The 18,916-nt window shown below is 46.2% G+C and overlaps 1 protein-coding gene across 1 annotated transcript in view; it reads left to right on the plus strand.

Moving 5' to 3' along the window:
• The first annotated feature begins 1,257 nt into the window (after positions 1 to 1,257).
• syt9 (synaptotagmin 9) overlaps positions 1,258 to 18,916 on the plus strand; it is a 78,582-nt gene continuing 60,923 nt past the window's right edge. The window contains exon 1 of the mRNA XM_033038809.1: positions 1,258 to 1,753. Within this exon, the coding sequence (XP_032894700.1) occupies positions 1,606 to 1,753 (148 nt within the window). The 5' untranslated portion in view covers positions 1,258 to 1,605. The remainder of the gene's footprint in view (positions 1,754 to 18,916) is intronic.

Here is an 18,916-nt window from a genome sequence, read left to right on the forward strand (position 1 = left end):
GTTTAAATTGTGAAATGCATTTGTAGCTGTCCTCTGTGATTTGCCTCGCGGCTGGTGTGTTGGGTCCCCGACCTGTGTACAAGAAACCCCTTTGGAACAAACCTCTCTTCCACCAAATTTCACGCCATCGGACAGCGAGCGATGTAATAACTCTGCTATTCGCATTGCTTCTGGGTGGGGTAGAGAGAGGTTGGAAAAATATGGGAGACCGAATATGTAGACTGGGGAGGTAGGATTCCCGGGCTTGCCTGGCGCTAAATGCAATGTGAATAATGTGACTCTGAACCCGAACTCGCCCTTTAGGGCAACATGATCACGGGTGAGACTTCCCGAGTGTTACTGAAGGTGGGCTGCACTGTCGCTGGCTCCGTCTCTGGGGTGATCTGTTAAAGCGAGATCCCGCTCTACCCCTTAGATGCCCCCGCCACGGTTCGGTGTCCTGATCAATAATCCCACTCCGGTCATTTGCACGGGACGTTTCCGTTGTGTTGAATCTTGCTGTTCGCACATTGAACCCTAAGTTACCCTGACCCGTGTCACAAAACAACACTGTCTCCGCCACGCAGTCTGTAACTCAAAGCACTTAATTGGTTGCAAAAAAGTGAACGCTCGCAATCTTTATTTCCCCCCAAAATAGGCTATTATAAATCTAGAGGGCGCAGACTTAAAGTGAGAGAGAAGAGATTTAAAAGGGACATCAGGGGCAGCGTTTTCACTCAAGATGAAAAATTAGATTATTTCATCTTGACATTATGTTCGGCACCGACATAGTGGGCCGAAGGGTCTGTTGTTGCCATGCTGTATTTTTCTATGTTCGATCTATCCGCAATGAGCTGCCAGAAGTATATAAGTGGATACAATTATGACACTTAAAAGACCGATATATGGATAGGAAGGAATCAAAGTGATATGGATCAAATGGAGGCAGATGCTCCCAGTTTAGTAAGTTGACATGGACAAGGTGGGCCGGAGGGTCTGTTTTCACGCTGTGCAGCTCTCTCCATGACTCTAAGTTCGGGATGTCCTGAGCGGACCGTGAAGGGTGTTACTGAATTTACAAGTCGTCCCATTGTGAGTAAACTTTCTACAAAGAGGTCAAAAATATCGGGGATGGGCGGAGGAGGGATCTGTAGATAAAACGCGCGGGTTAATTAGTCCGGCGTTTTAAAGCTTTGCAAATCCCTGGCGGCCACATCTGCAAAGTAATCGCTGGCAGTTCAGGTTTGGGAGCCATTTATCTTCATTGAGCAAGAGCGCCTCACGCCCGGCGCCAATGGACAGGGACTGTGCGCTTCAGACATGAAACGGGCTGGAGCCCCTCAGTTACCTTGAGTGTGTCACACCAGACGAAACGCCTGTCTCGCCTGGCGGATCCAGGGTTTCCGAGGGTGTGAATGGGTGGGGAGTAGGTTTGAGAGAGACAAGGACCCGGCAACTGCCTGTACGAAGAGTGGGAGAAAGAGAGGGAGAGGGAGGTTGAGCCGGGTGCCGTTGGATTGAGAGGCCAGGAACTGGGTTGAAGGACAAGGCGTTGCTGCTGTCCGCGGTGCTGAAACTCTCCCGTCTTGCGCAGCTGAGCTTCATTCAGAAGGATGCTGTTGGGATATGACTGCAGGCCGAGAGCTTGAGCTTTGTCAGAAAGCGCTCAACATTGTGACCGAACTCTGCTTTAAGGGACTGGTGGAGCACGAAAGCTGTCTGGATTTTTCCTACTACCTCCGCGACCGAGGCAGGCCACAGCACACCGAGTCAGGTACCACATCCCGAGAGGGGGCAGAGAAAGAGCAACAAGCAAAGAGAGAGAGAAATCTAAGAAACATAGCAAAGAGAGAGAGAAGAGAGAGAGAGAAAGAGAGAGAACGAAAGAAAGAAGAAAAGAGAGACAGAAAAGGAAAAGAGAGAGAGAAAATACAGAGAGAGAGAGGAGAGAGAGGAGAGAGAGAGAGAGAGAGAGCGAGAGAGAGAGAGAGAGAGAGAGAGAGAGAGAGAGAGGGGAGGGGGAGAGAGGGGAGAGGGGGGGGGGGAGAGAGGGGGAGAGGGGGAGAGACGGGGAGAGAGGGGAGAGAGGGGAGGGGGGGGGGAGAGAGGGGAGAGAGTGTAGAGAGGTGAGCGAGTGCGAGGGGGGTCGTCGGACGATCACTCTGCTATATCTCTATCTCGCTCTCGCTCTTCTCTCTCTCTCTCTCTCTCTCTCTCGCTCTCTCTCTCGCTCTCTCTCTCGCTCTTCTCTCGCTCTCTCTATCGCTCTCTCTGGTCCCTCACCCACTCTCTCTCTCTCTCTCCCTCTCTCTCTCCCTCTCCCTCCCCCCTTTCTCTCCCTCCCTCTCTCTCTCTCTCTCTTTTCCGCACCACCATCCCGCCCCCAAGCTTGGACTATGTGACAGCGGGACAATTGTTCCACTTGCTGTTAAACTGTTTGAATAAATTAAAACATCCGCCCATTAATTTCACATCCCAAAGACGTGTGGATTTGTAGGTTAATTGGTCTCTGAAAATTGTCCTTAATGTGTAGGGGGTGGATGCGAAAGTGAGTGGGATATTATTAGAACTAGTTGAACGGGTGACCGATGGTCGGAGCGGACTCGATGGGCCGAAGGGCCTGTTTCCACGCTGTATCACTGAACTAAACGAAACTATACCCGATTGATGTATTAAGATGAACGGTTGGTTATACGAAGAGTAAAGCAAAACAAAAACTTTTGATGATATATATATATATATATATATATATATATATGCAGATTTATGCTGTAAATACAGGTATGCAGTCGGATGTGAGGATAGGTGCGTGTACACATTTAGATAACCGTGTGTGTATATATTGGGTATACAGATTCCGTGCAAACCATAGCAGCTAATCCCACCGAATGCCCCGTTGTTCCATGCAGTCGGGGCCAATGCAGGCGTCAGTTATCAGACTTTATAAAGCGGGGCGCTGAGCAAGATCTCGACTTGAACCGACTACTCGACTACCCATCGAGCCGCGGTGAAGCGTAGGCCCGATACCACCAGCACTCGCCACCCTGGCCGTGTTTTCCCCCGGTTACCGGCGGTTTCTTAGTTGACGATGCCACCTGGCCGAGCGGCTGCTAACAATTGTGCTTCGTAAAGTTTACATGGCAGTTAATTCAAGCACTATCTCACCGCACCGCTAGGATTTCTTCCCGTATAAATATCGCATGAAGTTGACTTGGCGACACCACGGTTAAATACTCCACACACACACAAAATGTAGGTTCTTGGAATTATACAGCAGTACTTAAAATAGACTGTGGACATTGTTTAAATGTAGGTCAATCGCTACTTTCTCTACCAAATGGGAAACTGCATTAAAAAAACAACCATGTCAGGGTTGTATTGGGAGGGGGAAAGCAGGCTTTCGTTGTGTTTTAAGTTAGAGTCGATGTTCTTAAAAAGGGGACGAAAGATGGTCTCACGGCACTAACTGAGCCCGTTGAGATTGGAATTTGACTGGGGTTACGGTGCTGCTTTGAGTGTGTATATCAGCTCAGCCGCGTTGAACGCTTTTGAGTTTCCAGGCGTAATCGATCAGGAAACGGTTAAAACGAAATCCGGCAGGGCTGAGTGTGGGGTGGGGGTGTGCATGTCCAGGGATAATCGGCCGCGGCGCCATAGGTCGGCCCCTGGAGTAGGGGGGAGATGTCTCCATTGACTAGACGCCTGCCAGCTAAACCCACATTACACCAATCTCCATGCTACGAGGCGAGACCACAGAGAGTTCAGCTGCAGTCTGAAATCCCAGTCGCCACGCCTTGTTACAACTTTCTCTTTTGATTCCCAATGAAACGCATATCGTCATTGTGTAAGGGGGCGGGGGTGTTGATTCTGGTCTGCTTTTATCATTCAATCTCTGCACTTTTAATCGTGAAGGGGCTTCTTGTTGGTTCGAGTCCTGAGCGGGACCTAGGCAGGAGAATGGGGTTGAGAGGGAGAGATAGATCAGCCATGATTGATTGGCGGAGTAGACTTGAATGGCCAAATTCTGCTCCTAGAACTTAATGACTTGTGAATGTATAATCCTATATGATGTTCATGCAGGTATCCCTGCTGGAGTATGGAGTGGACTGGGGAGAGGTTGAGGAGGTACCCAGTAAGTAGTCCAAATGCTTCCTGGTGTTAGACAAGCCTTTCTTTCTAATATGTAGGAAGGACCCGCCAATTCTGGTTTAAACCGAAGATAGACACAAAAGTAACTCAGCGGGTCAGGCAGCATCTCTGGAGAGAAGGAATGGGCGACGTTTCAGGTCGAGACCCTTCTACAGACTGAGAGTCAGGGGAAAGGAAAATGAGAGATATTGACGGTGTTAATTTGTTCTTATCTCTCTATATCACCGTCTATGTCTCTCGCTTCCCTTTACACTGACTCTCAGTCTGAGCCCAAAACAGTCTTGACCCAAAACATCACCCATTCCTTTTCTCCTGAGTTGCGTCAGCTTTTGTGTCCATCTGTCCACCTTCCTTTTCTAACGGTACAATGTGGTTTTTCTTGACGACAACCGTGTCACAGTTGCTTTGCAATAAACTCCGAGTTCCTCTTGTGGTCACCTGACATTGTGGAAGGAATCGGATGTGAAAGCTTTTATCGCTGCATTTTCACCTAGGAGATCCACCCGAAATCACAGCCCAGACACCAGGACTAAAGCTTCCTGTCTGAGTGCCTTAAAATGAAATAAATCTAGGCCAGTGACTTCCTGACAGACGCTGAAGAAATGTAGTTAATTACTTCGGTTTCAAGACTCACTAATGTAGGCAAGCTATCTGCTGTAGAGAGTACTTTTCCTAAACATCTTGGAGGTTCAAATACATGAGAGGGCAGATGATAAGGAGTGTAGGAAAACCGTTGATGCTGGTTTAAATCAAAGGTAGACACAAAATTCTGGAGTAACTCAGCGGGACAGGCAGCATCTCTGGAGAGAAGGAATGCCTGACGTTTCGGGTCAAGATCCTTCTTCAGAAGAACGGTCTCCACCAGAAACGTCACCCATTGCTTCTATCCAGAGATGCTGAGTGTCCGGCTGAGTTACTCCAGCATTAAGTATCTACCTGCAGATGATAAGGATGGCCATCTTTGTATTCCTGGCAGATTGTCAAGAACATGGAACAGGACAGTGCTGGAACAGAGCATTTGACCCACAGTGCCCATGTCAAAGATAATGTCAGGTTAAACCCATATTCACTGCTTGTACATGATCCATATCCCACCATCTTGTATGTGATCCATATCCCAACATCGTGTATGTGATCCATATCCCACCATCCCCTACATATCCCCGTGCTTTTCAAAATGCCTCTTAAACACCCCATATCTGCTTTTAACACCACCCCTGGCACCCACTACTGCAAGCACCCACTATGTGTAAAAATACTTGCCCCGCACATCTCTTTTAGACCATCTTAAACCTATGTCCTCCAGTCTTTGGCATTTCCACCCTGGGGAAAAGGTTCGAACTGTCTACTCTATGTCACTCATAACTTTATGTACTTCTATCAGGTTCCCCTCAGCCTCTGACACTCCAAAGAAAACAATACAAGTATCCTAATTAGCCAAACACCTCCTTATAGCTAATACCCTCTAATCCAGGCAGCACGCTAGTGAACCTCTTCTGCATCTTCTCCAAAGCCTGCACAACCTTCCTTTACTAGAACTTCACTCAGTGCTTTCTTGCTATTGAGGGAGTGCAGCGTAGGTTTACAAGGTTAATTCCCGGGATGGCTGGACTGTCATATGTTGAGAGAATGGAGCAGCTGGGCTTGTACACTCTGGAGTTTAGAAGGATGAGAGGGCATCTCATTGAAACATATAAGATTGTTAAGGGCTTGGACACGCTAGAGGCAGGAAACATGTTCCCGATGTTGGGCGAGTCCAGAACCAGGGGCCACAGTTTAAGAATAAGAAGTAAGCCATTTAGAACGGAGACGAGGATACATTTTTTCTCACAGAGAGTGGTGAGTCTGTGGAATTCGCTGCCTCAGAGGGCGGTGGAGGCAGGTTCTCTGGATGCTTTCAAGAGAGAGCTAGATAGGGCTCTTAAAAATAGCGGAGTCAGGGGATATGGGGAGAAGGCAGGAACGGGGTACTGATTGGGGATGATCAGCCATGATCAAATTGAATGGCGGTGCTGGCTCGAAGGGCCGAATGTCCTACTCCTGCACCTATTGTCTATTGCTCCAAATGTGGCCTAGCCAATGTCTTATGCTGTAATGCTGTAACATAACTTCCTGACCCTCACACTCAATAGCCTGGAACAAAAAAGGCAGGCATTACCATATACATCACTCTATTAACTTGTGTTGCCACTTTCAGGGAACTGCGGATCCGGACCCCAGGATCCCTCTGCACATCAGTGCTGTTAAGGGTCTTGTCATTAACTATATACCTTCCCCTTACATTCGACCACCCAAAACGCAACACCGCACACTTGTTAAGATTCAGAATGCACTGTCTGGTGATTAATAAAAGATTTCCATTTCAAAAGAACCTCTTCCAACTCTTGTAAGAGATTGCAAAAAGGCTAACAATCAATGAAGTGCGGATTGAAATATAATCTCTGTGGAGACTGAGGCGAGAGGATTAATAATGGGAAATGTGAAATGGCACAGATACAAAATTTTTTTTTTAAATTTTCACAGCAGACAGCATAAAAACAATGCCACAACAATAGGTAATAAAGAGCCAAAGGGGAGTGAGAAACTTAGCATAATTAGTATTATTAAAGATAAAATACCAGATTACGTAACAATACCAAGGGCTAACGAGATAGGTGACATGAAAGTTGCCATTAAAATGGAAATGGAGCAGAAAAAATGTGCATGGTTCTTGGCAGGACTCAAAGGGCTGAGGTAAAGGGGAGGTTGGGAGGGCTAGGACTTTATTCCTTAGATGGCACGAGGCTGAGGGGTGATATTATAGAGATGCATAAAAGCATGAGGGGAATGGATAGTAAATGCATGATAGAAAAAATGAAACTTTTTCCCAGGGCAGGGGTAATCAAGAACCAGAGGGCACGGGTTGAGGCGAGATGGGAGAGATTTAGTAGGAATCTGAGGAGCAACCTTTTCACACAGAAGGTGGTGGTTATATGGAACAAGTTGCCAAAAGAAGTAGTTGAGGCAGATCTGACAAACAGCATTTAAAATACATTTAGACAGATGCAGAGTAAAGGCTTAAAGAGAGATGTGACAAACGTAGGTATATGGGACGAGTTTATATGGGGCATCTTGATCGATCTGGATGAGCTTGGCCAAAGGACTTGTTTCCGCAGTGTGTGATTCCATGACTCCCATTACATCTTTGAAATTTAAAGTAGATTATGATGCATTGGTAGTCTGGATAAACCCATTCTCAAGAAAGTGTTAACTGAGCATAAGAAAAACAAATAGGATGAGGTGGATTCAAGGTTCAACATTCAAGAGAGTTTATTGTCATGGGTCCCTGATAGGACAATGAAATTCTTGCTTTGCTTCAGCACAACAGAACATAGTAGGCATGACTACAGAACAGATCAGTGTGTCCATATACCGTTATATAAATATATACACACATGAATAAATAAACTGATAAAGTGCAAATAAACAGATAATGTTTATTAATGTTCAGAGTTTTGTCCGAGCCAAGTTTAATAGCCTGATGGCTGTGGTGAAGTAGCTATTCCTGAACCTGGTCGTTAGGGAAAATTTGCTTTAAAAAAATTGCTGAAAGGATGTAGCCAGCAGGACAGATAAAGGGGAGCCGTGTGTAATGTATCTGGATTTTCTAAAAGTATTTGATAAAGTGTCTCATAAAATGACATTGCACAAAGTAAGGGCACATGGGGTTGAACCTGACAGATTAGCATTTAAATTGGTTTAGTTAACAGAAAGATAGCAAAGGATAAATATAAAAAAGGTCATATTCATATTGGCAAGCTGTAAACAGTGGAGTGCCACAGGAATCAGCACTGGGTTCAGTTATTTATAATCTATATTAATTAATTAGTAGGAATTAGGCCACACATATTATATCTCCGCTGATACTGAGAAAGATGAAAATGTAAATTGTGACTAAAATACTGAGTTTATTAATTAATTCAAATATGTTCAGTGACTGGGCATAAAGGCCAGTGGGCAAATGTAAGATTATTTACTTGATAGAAAGAATAGAAAGGAACAGATTATAAATAGCGTGAAACTTAATAAAGTCTCTGCATTCAGAGTGATCTGGTTATGAGAAACACAACGTTACCAAGAAGTGATTAAGAAGACAATTGAACTGTTGTCTTCATTGCAAGAGAGCTGGAAGCAGGGAGGCGATAGGTTCATAGAGCCATTCAGCATGGAAACAGGCCCTTCGGCCCACCTTGTCCATGCTGACCAAACTAGTCCCATTTGCCTGCATTTATCCCATAGTCTACACCCTCAAACCTCTACAGCAACTGCATAGAGAGTTGGTAAGTCCTCACCTGGAGTACCACCTCCAGTTACAGTTTCCTTGTTTAGACTTCAGAGATACAGAATGCAAACATACCCATTTGGCACACCTAGTCTGCCCTGACCAACGATCACCCCGTACACTAGAACTATCCTACAAACTACGGACAGTTTACAAGTTGCAGAAGCCAATCAACCTATGTCCTTGCATCAACTCTACCGCTGCACCACTGTGCCACCCTGGAAAGGTATGGTTATCTGGCAGTCGTTGTGCACCAGAATAATACTGGAATCTGTATTTGAGGGATAATTGAACAGATAGGGTGGAACTAGGTCATTTGTTTTAAATGGGAGATGTTCTCATTGAAAAAATGCAAGATTTCAAAGGAGCTTCACAGGTGAGATGCTGAAAATAGGTTTTCCCAGCAGATTATTCCATTAATGGGTGGAAAAGCTTCAGGTAAATAGGTTAATCACTCAAAATGGAGAGTAGGTAGTACTTCTCTAAGAGAGGTTTTATACCTTACGTAGATGGACTTTTGGACTGAGGAATTCAGGATTATGGAGACCAGACAGCGAAAAGGAATTGAGGCCAAAAATAACATGAACAAGATCTTATTTTTAGTTTAGTTTAGTTTAGAGATACAGCGCAGAAACAGGCCCTTCAACCCACCGAGTCCGCCCCGACCATCAATTCCCGCACATTAACACTATCCTACGCACACTAGGGCCAATTTACACTTGTACCAAGCCAATTAACCTACAAACCTGTACGTCTTTGGAGTGTGGGAGGAAGCCGAAGATCGCGGAGAAAACCTAGGCAGGTCACGGGGAGAATGTACAATTCCGTACAGACCTGTGGTTGGGATCGAACCCAGGTCTCTGACGCTGCAAATGTTTATAAGGCAGCAACTCTACCGCTGTGCCACCGAGTAGAAGATGGACACAACATGCTGGAGTAACTCAGCAAAACAGGCAGTATCTCTGGATAGAAGGAATGGGTGACATTTCTGGTCGAGATCCTTTTTCAGGGCAGCAGCAGAAAGCACCTAATTCCCCCATTTGTTCCTCTTAACCTTAATGATGCAGCCACCAGGCATATTACAAAGGTTTCACAAAGAGCAATGATGAAGACTGGCTAAGCATTTTTTTTCTTTCATTTTATAATCACAATGACACAGATGATGGCCATTCAGCCCTTCGGGTACAGGCTAGCTCTCAGGGGAGCAATCCCATCAGCCATCTCCTTTAGTTCCCTCTTGCCTATGTAATTTAGTCTCCCTCACTTTGCTACCATTCTTTCCCCTTGACTAGTTTTGTGATTAACCTGCTCCAGGTGTAAACTGCAGCAGCCATCCAATCTACCAGCAGGCTTTTTGGGATGTGGGAGGAAACCGGAGCACCCCGGGAAAACCCAGGCGGTAACAGGGAGAACGAGCAAACTTCACACCGACAGTACGGGAAGTCTGGATTGAACCTGGGTTGCTGGAGCTATGGAGAAGCAACACTAAATGCTGTGCTAGGGGTGGGTGGGGGGAGGGGAACGAGAGCAGGGAAACAATGACTAGAAATTGGAGAATTCCATGTCCATTTTGCTAGCCCTTGCTGTCTCCTCCCCTTCCTTAACCCTCTAGCTGTCTCCTCCCACCCTCCCATCCGCCCGCCCTCGGGCTCCTCCCCCTCCTCCCCTTTTCCTTCTTTCTCCCACCCCCCATCAGTCTGAAGAAGGGTTTCGGCCCGAAACGTCGCCTATTTCCTTCGCTCCATAGATGCAGCTGCACCCGCTGAGTTTCCCCAGCAATTTTGTGTACCTTCCATGTTCATACTGTTGGGTTGTAAGCAGCCCAATTTGATGTATATTTGAAACTTCCCTCAGGATAAAGAAGGTGGAGCAAACTGACCAACCTTTGAAGGCATGACAAGCTCACTGTGCCAGATGATCAGGACTCCCAAAGGAGCCTTTGATTGTGGGAATGGTTTCTGTTTAAAAATAAGGGAGAGGACAGGCAAATTAGTTCCCCTCAGACAGTCATGTGTCCTATCAATGGTCATGGAAGCTGATCCTTTTAAAGCATTGTTAAGGCAGAGGTGGGTAGATTTGTTAACAAACACGATGAAAGGTTATTACAGGTTGAGGATATAATTAGATCCCTCTTGATCTTTGTGAAAGGCGGGTCAGGCTGGAGGGGCCGAGTGGCCTACTGCTACTCCTAGTTCACATGTCTGTATACATGGATGGTCTCTAGTGCCATCTGTTTGCAGGAACCAAATGCAACAACATAGAAATGTTCGAGTAACTCAGTGGGTCGGGCAGCATCTCTAGAGAAAAAGGGTGGATGACATTCCGGGAAATTTCACCCATCCTTTTTCACCAGAGATTCTGCCTGACCCACTGAGTTACTCCAGCACTTTGTGCCTATCTTCAGTTTAAACCAGCATCTGCAGTTCCTTCCTACACAAACACCTGTATAAATGTTCACCGATAACAGATTATCTTCACCCAATATTAAAGGTTTTAATGCAGTTTATATGTAGCTGGAAGCGGAAAAGAAGATTGTGATTGTGGAATAAATGCGATTTAGCTTCCATTTATTTCATGGATGCAATTAATTTGATCCTTTCAGCTTAAGTAAAACCTACCATTCAGGGAATATCATCTGTTCCAAGATGTTAATGTAGATGTTTATCAGTGTTGTTACTAAGGACCACCAGCTACATAATATACAATTAGGTGGTAATCTTACCAGATGCGTTACTCCACTCGTTCCTGTGCATTACTTTATATTTAAGGTGAGAGGGGAAAGGCTTGAAAGAGATCTGAGGGGCAATTTTTTGGAACAAACTGCCAAAGGAAGCTGTACAATGTCGGTGTTTAAATTCATTTAGACAGGTTCAGGAATTTACAAAAGGGTTAGAGTGATATTAGTCAAATGTGAGCAAATGCGAGTAGTGTGGATGGGCATTTTGGTTGGCATTGACGAGCTGGGCCAAAGGGCCTGTTTCCATGAAGTATATCCCTGTGAGAATATACAGGGACTCAGCCTGACATCTCACCTGTGGTTCTTCTGACAGCTCAATCAGCTTTCCCTTGTCGCTAGAGTGGAGTGCCAGGATAAATTAAACACCCAACCCTTTGACTGTGAGTTAAACATGTTGTCCATAACATGACAGATAACACAACACAATAACTGTCTGATCGGCACCTCTCAACATCGGTACAGGTTTGTTATTGTCACATGGACCGAGAAACAGTGAAGGACTGTGATTTACGTGCTGTTCAGGCAAATCACACCACACGGGGTACACCTGGTAGTGCAGAGGTAAAGAGAAAATAAACGAAGGGCAGAATTTAATGCTGCAGCTGCAGAGAAAGTGCAGATATAAAAAATGGAGAGATGGGGAATACGCACTAGCTTATAAGCGGCCTGTTCAGTAGTCAGGTAAAAGCAAGAAAGAGGCTGCTCTTGAACCTGGTGGTGCGTGTTTTCAAGCATTTGTATCATCTGCCTGAATGAAGCAGGGAGTTTGGTTTAGTTAGTTTAGTTTAGTTCAGTTTAATTTAATTTGATTCGTTTAGTTTAGGCTAGTTTAGTTAGTTTAGTTTAGTTAGTTAGTTTCGTTTGTTAGTTTAGTTTAGTTTTGTTTAGTTTAGTTTAGTTTATTGTCATGTGTACCAAGGTACCAGGCACGTGCCGTCAAGGTAGGCAAGGTGCCTATCCTGACTAAAATTATAAAATGGTAATTATTAAATATAAATAGTAAAGGCACGGGAGAATTATGCCTACCTAAGAGATCGATCTCTTGGGTAGGCATAATTCTCCTGTGCCTTTCATCCGCTGTACATGTAATACGCAAAAGTATGTGCAGTTCACGTGCCGTCGACGCTGCTTCAAGCCTTCATTGACAAGGGGAGCTGAAGGCAGCTGAAATTCTGCCATTGTACCGTGGACTGTGTGCATGTGCTGTGCAGCAGCCTACTACGCATGTGCAGCGCAAGTTTCCTGGCAGGTTTTTCAAACATGGATTGTCATTATCTTAAGAGTATCTTCAGAAACAAAGAGAGAAGAATGGAGTTTGTGTACAAATAATGTGGTAAGTACATTTCTTTGAGCCATATGTTTTTAAAGACCGTATTTCCCGGCAATGAAGACACTATTTTTTACCCCAAAATAAGGCACAAAAACTTACCTGCGTCTTGGAGGCCGAAGGTTAGGTTGTTAGCCAAGAAAGATAGACTTGGCTATCCCTTAGTACAGCAACATCAAGAACGATAGCCAAGTCTATCCCTCATTGCGGGCAGCTGATGGGAAGCGGCTGTAAAAGGACAGCACCGCGGGGGGGGGGGGGGGGAGAGAGTTCCTTTCACAGCGTGTGGGGAGTCTGGCCAGGGGTAAAGTTGCGGGGAGGGCAGGAGCGTTGAGAAGGAGGTGGTCGGGGATCATGCCAGCAACTCACTCACTCACCGCTGCCGTGGCGCTCCGGACGCAGAGCTACCATATTGTGGTCAGGGAGGGAAGTGGCTCAGGTGGCTGCAAGCGGCCGCTAGAACCAGCCGCCACATCAGCGCCTTCTGCCGGCCCGCTCACCTCTGGCAGTACTCTCTGTCTGAACACCTCTCTCCTGCCACTCGCCAGCCTCGCTCATGTCAGCCGCTTCCCGCAGATCCTTAAATTCCGACAGCCGCCGGGAGCAGGACATGGCCTCACTTGCTGCGCTGGGTGACACTGCATGGCATTCACTGCCCGGTCCGTGTCTTTCAATGTAGACGGGACAGTGAGGGGACCAGCTCAAGAGTTGGTCAAGGGGCGATGGATAACAGGACAGTGGGCGGTGGAGATTACTCCTGTGTCAGCGCGAGTAACCTCAATTGGTCCCTCGATCGCGCTGATCCGGGCCAGACTCCCCGCACACTGTGAAAGGAACTCTTCCCCCAATTGGTCCTTTGAACTATTATTGTCATTCAATAAGCTCACAACTGATTCAACTTATCCCGGTGTGCTCCCATTTTTCTCACCATCTCTCCACCTGCCATCACCCTCCACCCCCCCCCTGCCCATTCAGTAATTCAGAATGGAGGAGATTTCGATGCCTTGGGAAAATTGAATTGTTACTTTTTATTGTTTATTTTTTTGAGCGTGAGAAATTCTATGTCCCGCCAGCCATTCTTCAAAATTTAACAACTCAAAATGGAGGTGCGTCTTTGACGCAGGCGCATCTTCATTGTCGGGAAATACGGTACTTTATTAAGAGATATGGCTTTTGAAGACAAATTACTTTATAAAAGTCGACTGACAGGTTACGTAGAGGAGAACAATCTGGCATGCGCGGTTTAAGATTGTTTTAAAGCCGACTGGCTGCCTACCCTGAGTAATTACTCACGGCACGTGCCTGCGAGGTACAGTGAAGAACTTTTGGTGCACGCTAACCAGTCAGCAGATAGACTGTACATGATCACAATCGAGCCGCCCACCATGTACCGAGACATGACAAAGGCAATAGCGTTTAGTACAAGATAAAGTGCAGTAAAGTCCAATTAAAGACAGTCCAAGGGTCTCCAATGAGTTAGATAGTAGCTCTTGATTGCTCTCTAGTTGTGGATAGGATGGTCCAGTTGCTTGATAACTGCTGGGAAGAAACTTGCCCCTGAATCTGGAGGTGTGCGTTTTCACACTTCTGTACCTTTTGCCTGATGGGAGAGGGAATAATAATAATAATGGATGGGATTTATATAGCGCCTTTCTAATACTCAAGGCGCTTTACATCGCATTATTCATTCACTCCTCAGTCACACTCGGTGGTGGTAAGCTACTTTGAACACAGCTGCCCTGGGGCAGACTGACAGAAGCGTGGCTGCCATTCTGCGCCTACGGCCCCTCCGACCACCACCAATCACTCACACACATTCACACACAGGCAAAGGTGGGTGAAGTGTCTTGCCCAAGGACACAACGACAGTATGCACTCCAAGCGGGATTCGAACCGGCCACCTTCCGGTCGCCAGCCGAACACTTAGCCCATTGTGCCATCTGTCGTCCCTGGGAAGAGGAGGGAGTGACCGGGGTGAGATTCGCTGGTGACCTTGTCGAGGCAGGGTGAAGTGTAAATGGAGTCAATGGAAGGGAGGTTGGTTTGTGTGATGAACTGGGCTTCATCCACAACTCTCTGCAATTTCTTGCAGTTCCTCGAGAACATGTTTCTGCACCAAATTGGACCCTCAGCAATACGTTTGATTAATCTTCCATTGTACTAGTCTATGCAAGATTAATAATTAATTAATTAATAAATAATTAATTAATTGATGATTAATAATAATTAATAAATACTTTATTAATCCCCTTATTCAGGGGAAATTCTGATGTCCATGCAGCACACTAATAAAAAATACAACACAGTATTCATAAAAGAATTCAACACCAAAACATCCCCCCACAGTGATTCCCACTGTGGGGGAAGGCACAAAGTCCAGTCCCCATCCCCTTGTCCACCTTGTCCACCCAAAGTCGGGCCCAATTGAGGCCTCCACAGTCGCCGCCATGGCGCCCGATGTTCTCGCCGGGTGATGGTACGCCGGCGTCGGGAGAACCCCCAGCAGCTTGAGGTGCTAGGAACGGCCGCCTTCCCACCGGAGCCTGCGGCTTCCAAGCCAACAGACCACGCCAGACGGAGCTCCGCACACTGGTGATCTCGGCGAGATGTAAGTTCAAAAAAGTTCAAAAAAGTTCAAACGTCGCAGCTGGCCGCTCCGCAGCTGGCGGCTCCACGATGTTTTTTTCTCGGCGGTCCCAGCATACTGGAGTCCCAGCGCGGCGACCCAGGAAAGGCATCGCCCGCTCCGCAATAGCGCTCCAGCGCTGCACTGCCGCCAAAGCCGATGTTCTGCGCCGCCGCCAACGCTGATGTTCTGGCCAGGTCCCCTCAGGGAAACGTCGCTCCAGGACCCGCTGGTAGGCCGCGAGGACAGGTCGAAGACGCTGCTCGGAGGAAGGCAACCCCTCCAACCAGGTAGGGACTTAGAAAAGCAGTTTCCCCCTTCCCCCCCACCACCCCCCACACATAAAAGATTTAGACCCCCTGACTGTACATTTAACGTACTAAAAATAATAAAAAAGAAGGGGAAAAAACGGACAGCTGCAGGACAGGCAGCCGTTCAGGACAGCGCCTCCTCCGAACAATGGCTATGTAGTACAGACTATAGAACATACTAATTCATCACATGTGAAACAATATGAGGTGAGATATTGTAAATTTATTTTCATGCCCGTTTCCTAATGAATAGTGTATTTATCAAGAGATTGAGTCTGTTAAGGTGAAGATTTGGGTTGAAATGCTGGTAATGGTTGTTGATTGCAAGGGCCAAACCACAATGTGCTGGAGGAACTCAGCGAGTCAGGCAGCATATGTGGAGGGAATGGACAGATTACATTTTGGGTTGGGACCCTTCTTCATTCACACCACAGATACTGCCTGATCTGTTGAGTTCCTCCAGTACTTTGTGTGTTACTCCAGATGACAGCATCTGCAGTTCCTTCTGTCTGGGTAAGGGACAGGCAGGTTTTATTGTCCTTGAAGTTAGGGAAGGTGGTGCCAACAGGAGGTGAAATATCTCGGGATCCACTTGTAAATTTCAGGTTTGGCCATAAACAATCTAAGTAGTACTACGATCATTAAAACTATGATTTATCTGTCACAATCAATGCATTAGTGCCTGACGTTGTTACTGTTTGAATAAAGGAACTATATATTACACTACAGGATTGATGTGACTGCACTGGGAGAGATGCAGGGAGATTTTATTGGAATGAAGCCAAGCTGAGAACTAAAAGCATGATGAGCGATTGTTATTAGGGACTGTTTCCTTGGAGCAAAGGAGGCTGAGGGGAGACGTATCTGAAAAGAGTAAAACCATGAAAGTCCCAGTGTTTTTATTTCTGATGGCAGGTGCAGTTAGCTCTAAAAAGTTAAAAACGAGATTGATGTAGAGCAGTCAATGGCAATTTGCTACATGCACACCAGCATCATTCCATCTGCCAGCAAAGCTCTGGAAAGTCCTATCAGAAGGACATATGTCCCTCAAACAGGAAAGATCTGGAGCTTTGAAAAGTACAGCACAGGAACAGGCCCTTCGGCCCATAATGTCCACATCGAGCCTGAGGCTAAGCTAAACCAATTTTCTTGGCCAGCTCACACCCTCCATTCCCTGCATATCCATATGCCTGTTCAGAATACAACGATCATATCTGCCTTCATCACCATCCCTGGCAGCGCATTCCAGGCACCCACCACCTTCAGTCTAAAAGGCTTGCCTTACATATCTTCTTTACACTTTCTCCTATTCACCTTAAAGCGATGCCTGCCAAACACATGCACGCCAACCAAGATGCCCCATCTAACTAGTCCCATTTTCCTGCATTTGTCCCATTGTGTAGGCAGGCAATCAAAAACTAGAGGACATGTTTACAATGAGAGAGAAAATACATGAACCCAAGTGGCAACAGGTACAATAGCAACATTTAAAAGACATTTTGATATGTCCATGGAGAGGAAAGGTACACAAGGACATGGGCAAATTGCTGTTAATTGGGGTTAGCTTGGATGGGGCATCTTGGTCAGCATGTTGGGCCAAAGGGTCTGTTCCATGCTATACAACTCTATGACTATAGGCACAAAAGGCTGGAGTAACTCAGCGGGTCAGGTAGCATTTCTGGAGAAAAGGAATAGGTGACGTTTTGGTTTGAGACCTTTCTTCAGACTCAAAGACCTGCTGTGTTCCTCCAGCACTTTGCTTTTCACTCGAGATGTCAGCATCTGCAGGCTCCAGTGTTTCCACACTCCTGACATGTGCCTTGCAGATTGTGAAAGGCTTTGGGGTGTCAGAACATGAGTCGCTCAATGCAGGAGGTGCTTAACCTAGTTTTCTGATATACGTATGGGAGGGAACTGCAGATGCTGGTTTACACCGAATATAGACACAAAATTCTGGAGTAACTCAGTGGGGCGGGCAGCATCTCCAGGTAGAAGGAGCGGGTGACATTTTGGGTCGAGACCCTTCTTCAGACCTTTCCAGAGATGCTGCCTGCCCCGCTGAGTTACCCCGGCATTTTGTGTCCATCTAGTTTTCTGATACTTGCAGATGCGATAGCACTGCCATGCATCAGTGTGCTGGGGTGGAAAGACTGATGTAAACTTGATCCTAATAACACAGATTTGTATCCCTGACAAAAATAGATTTACATCTTCACCAGTCAGTCGGCCATATGCAGACTTGGCACCCTCTGCGGTATAAGGAGAAATGTCAAAACAGATAAACGAGCAGTCCCTTGGCTTGGCTGACGACGAACTGAAGGTCAATGATGGCAACCAGTCAGATGAATTGTTCGACCCAAGAAGGCAAATGCAATTAATTCCATCTTTCAGTGGTTGCAATTTGGGAACAATGTAATTGTGGTTGACTAATAAATATTTTGTTAACCTATATGCTGGAGGTCAACCTGTTCCACCTATATCCCTCTCCCTGACTTTACATTTCATTCCGTTTCTCTCCTTTTTCATCTCTGGCCTCCGTCCACCCTCTGTGAGTCAATCCCCTCCCCTCACCTGTACCACCTAAAACTTGCCGTGCTCTGTCCAACTTATCCATGCTGGCCAGATCGCTTAATTGATTACTCCCACTTGCCTGCCACTTGCACATATCCCTCCAATCCTTTGCTATCCATGTACCTATGCAAGTATCTTTTAAGTGTTGTAGCTGTACCCACCTCTATAACTTGCTCTGGCAGTTCATTTCATGCCTCACCTCCTTTTGGAATAGATGAGCAACGTTTCAGGTCGGGGCACTTCTACAGACTGAAGAAGGTCACATTTGTGGTACTGTATACAGTTCAGGTCACTCTGCTATAGGAAGGATGTTATTTAACTGGAAAGGGTATACATTCACGGGGATGGTGCTAAATCCTGAAGGTTTGAACTATATAGTGAGGTTAGATAGATTGGGTCTTATTTTTCTGGAGCATATACTGTAAGGCTGAGGTGTGAAATCATAGATGTATCATGAGGAACGTGGATAAGGTGATGAGACCCAGTTAGGGCATAGATTTAACGTAGGATGGGAACAATTTAATAGAAAGCTGAGGGACAACTATTTCACATAGTGTGGTGCCTACATGAAATGAACTGCCAGAGCAAGTCATAGAGGTGGGTACAACATCGGCATTTAATGGATAGGTACATGGATAACAACGGCTTGGAGGGATATGGGCTAGTCACAGGCAAATGGGAGTGGATCAATTAAGCAATTTGGCCAGCATGGCTAAGTTGGACCAAAGGGCCTGTTTCCATGGTGTCTAATTTAGTTTAGTTTAGTTTAGAGATACATTGTGGAAACAGGCCTTTCAGTTCACCGAGTCCGCGCTGACCAGCGATCCCCGCACACTAATGCCCCTGTCCCACTTGGGAAACCTGAACAGAAACCTCTGGAGACTTTGCGTCCCAC

The sequence above is a fragment of the Amblyraja radiata genome, chromosome 20, assembly GCF_010909765.2.
Source record: "Amblyraja radiata isolate CabotCenter1 chromosome 20, sAmbRad1.1.pri, whole genome shotgun sequence".
NCBI lineage: Eukaryota > Metazoa > Chordata > Chondrichthyes > Rajiformes > Rajidae > Amblyraja > Amblyraja radiata.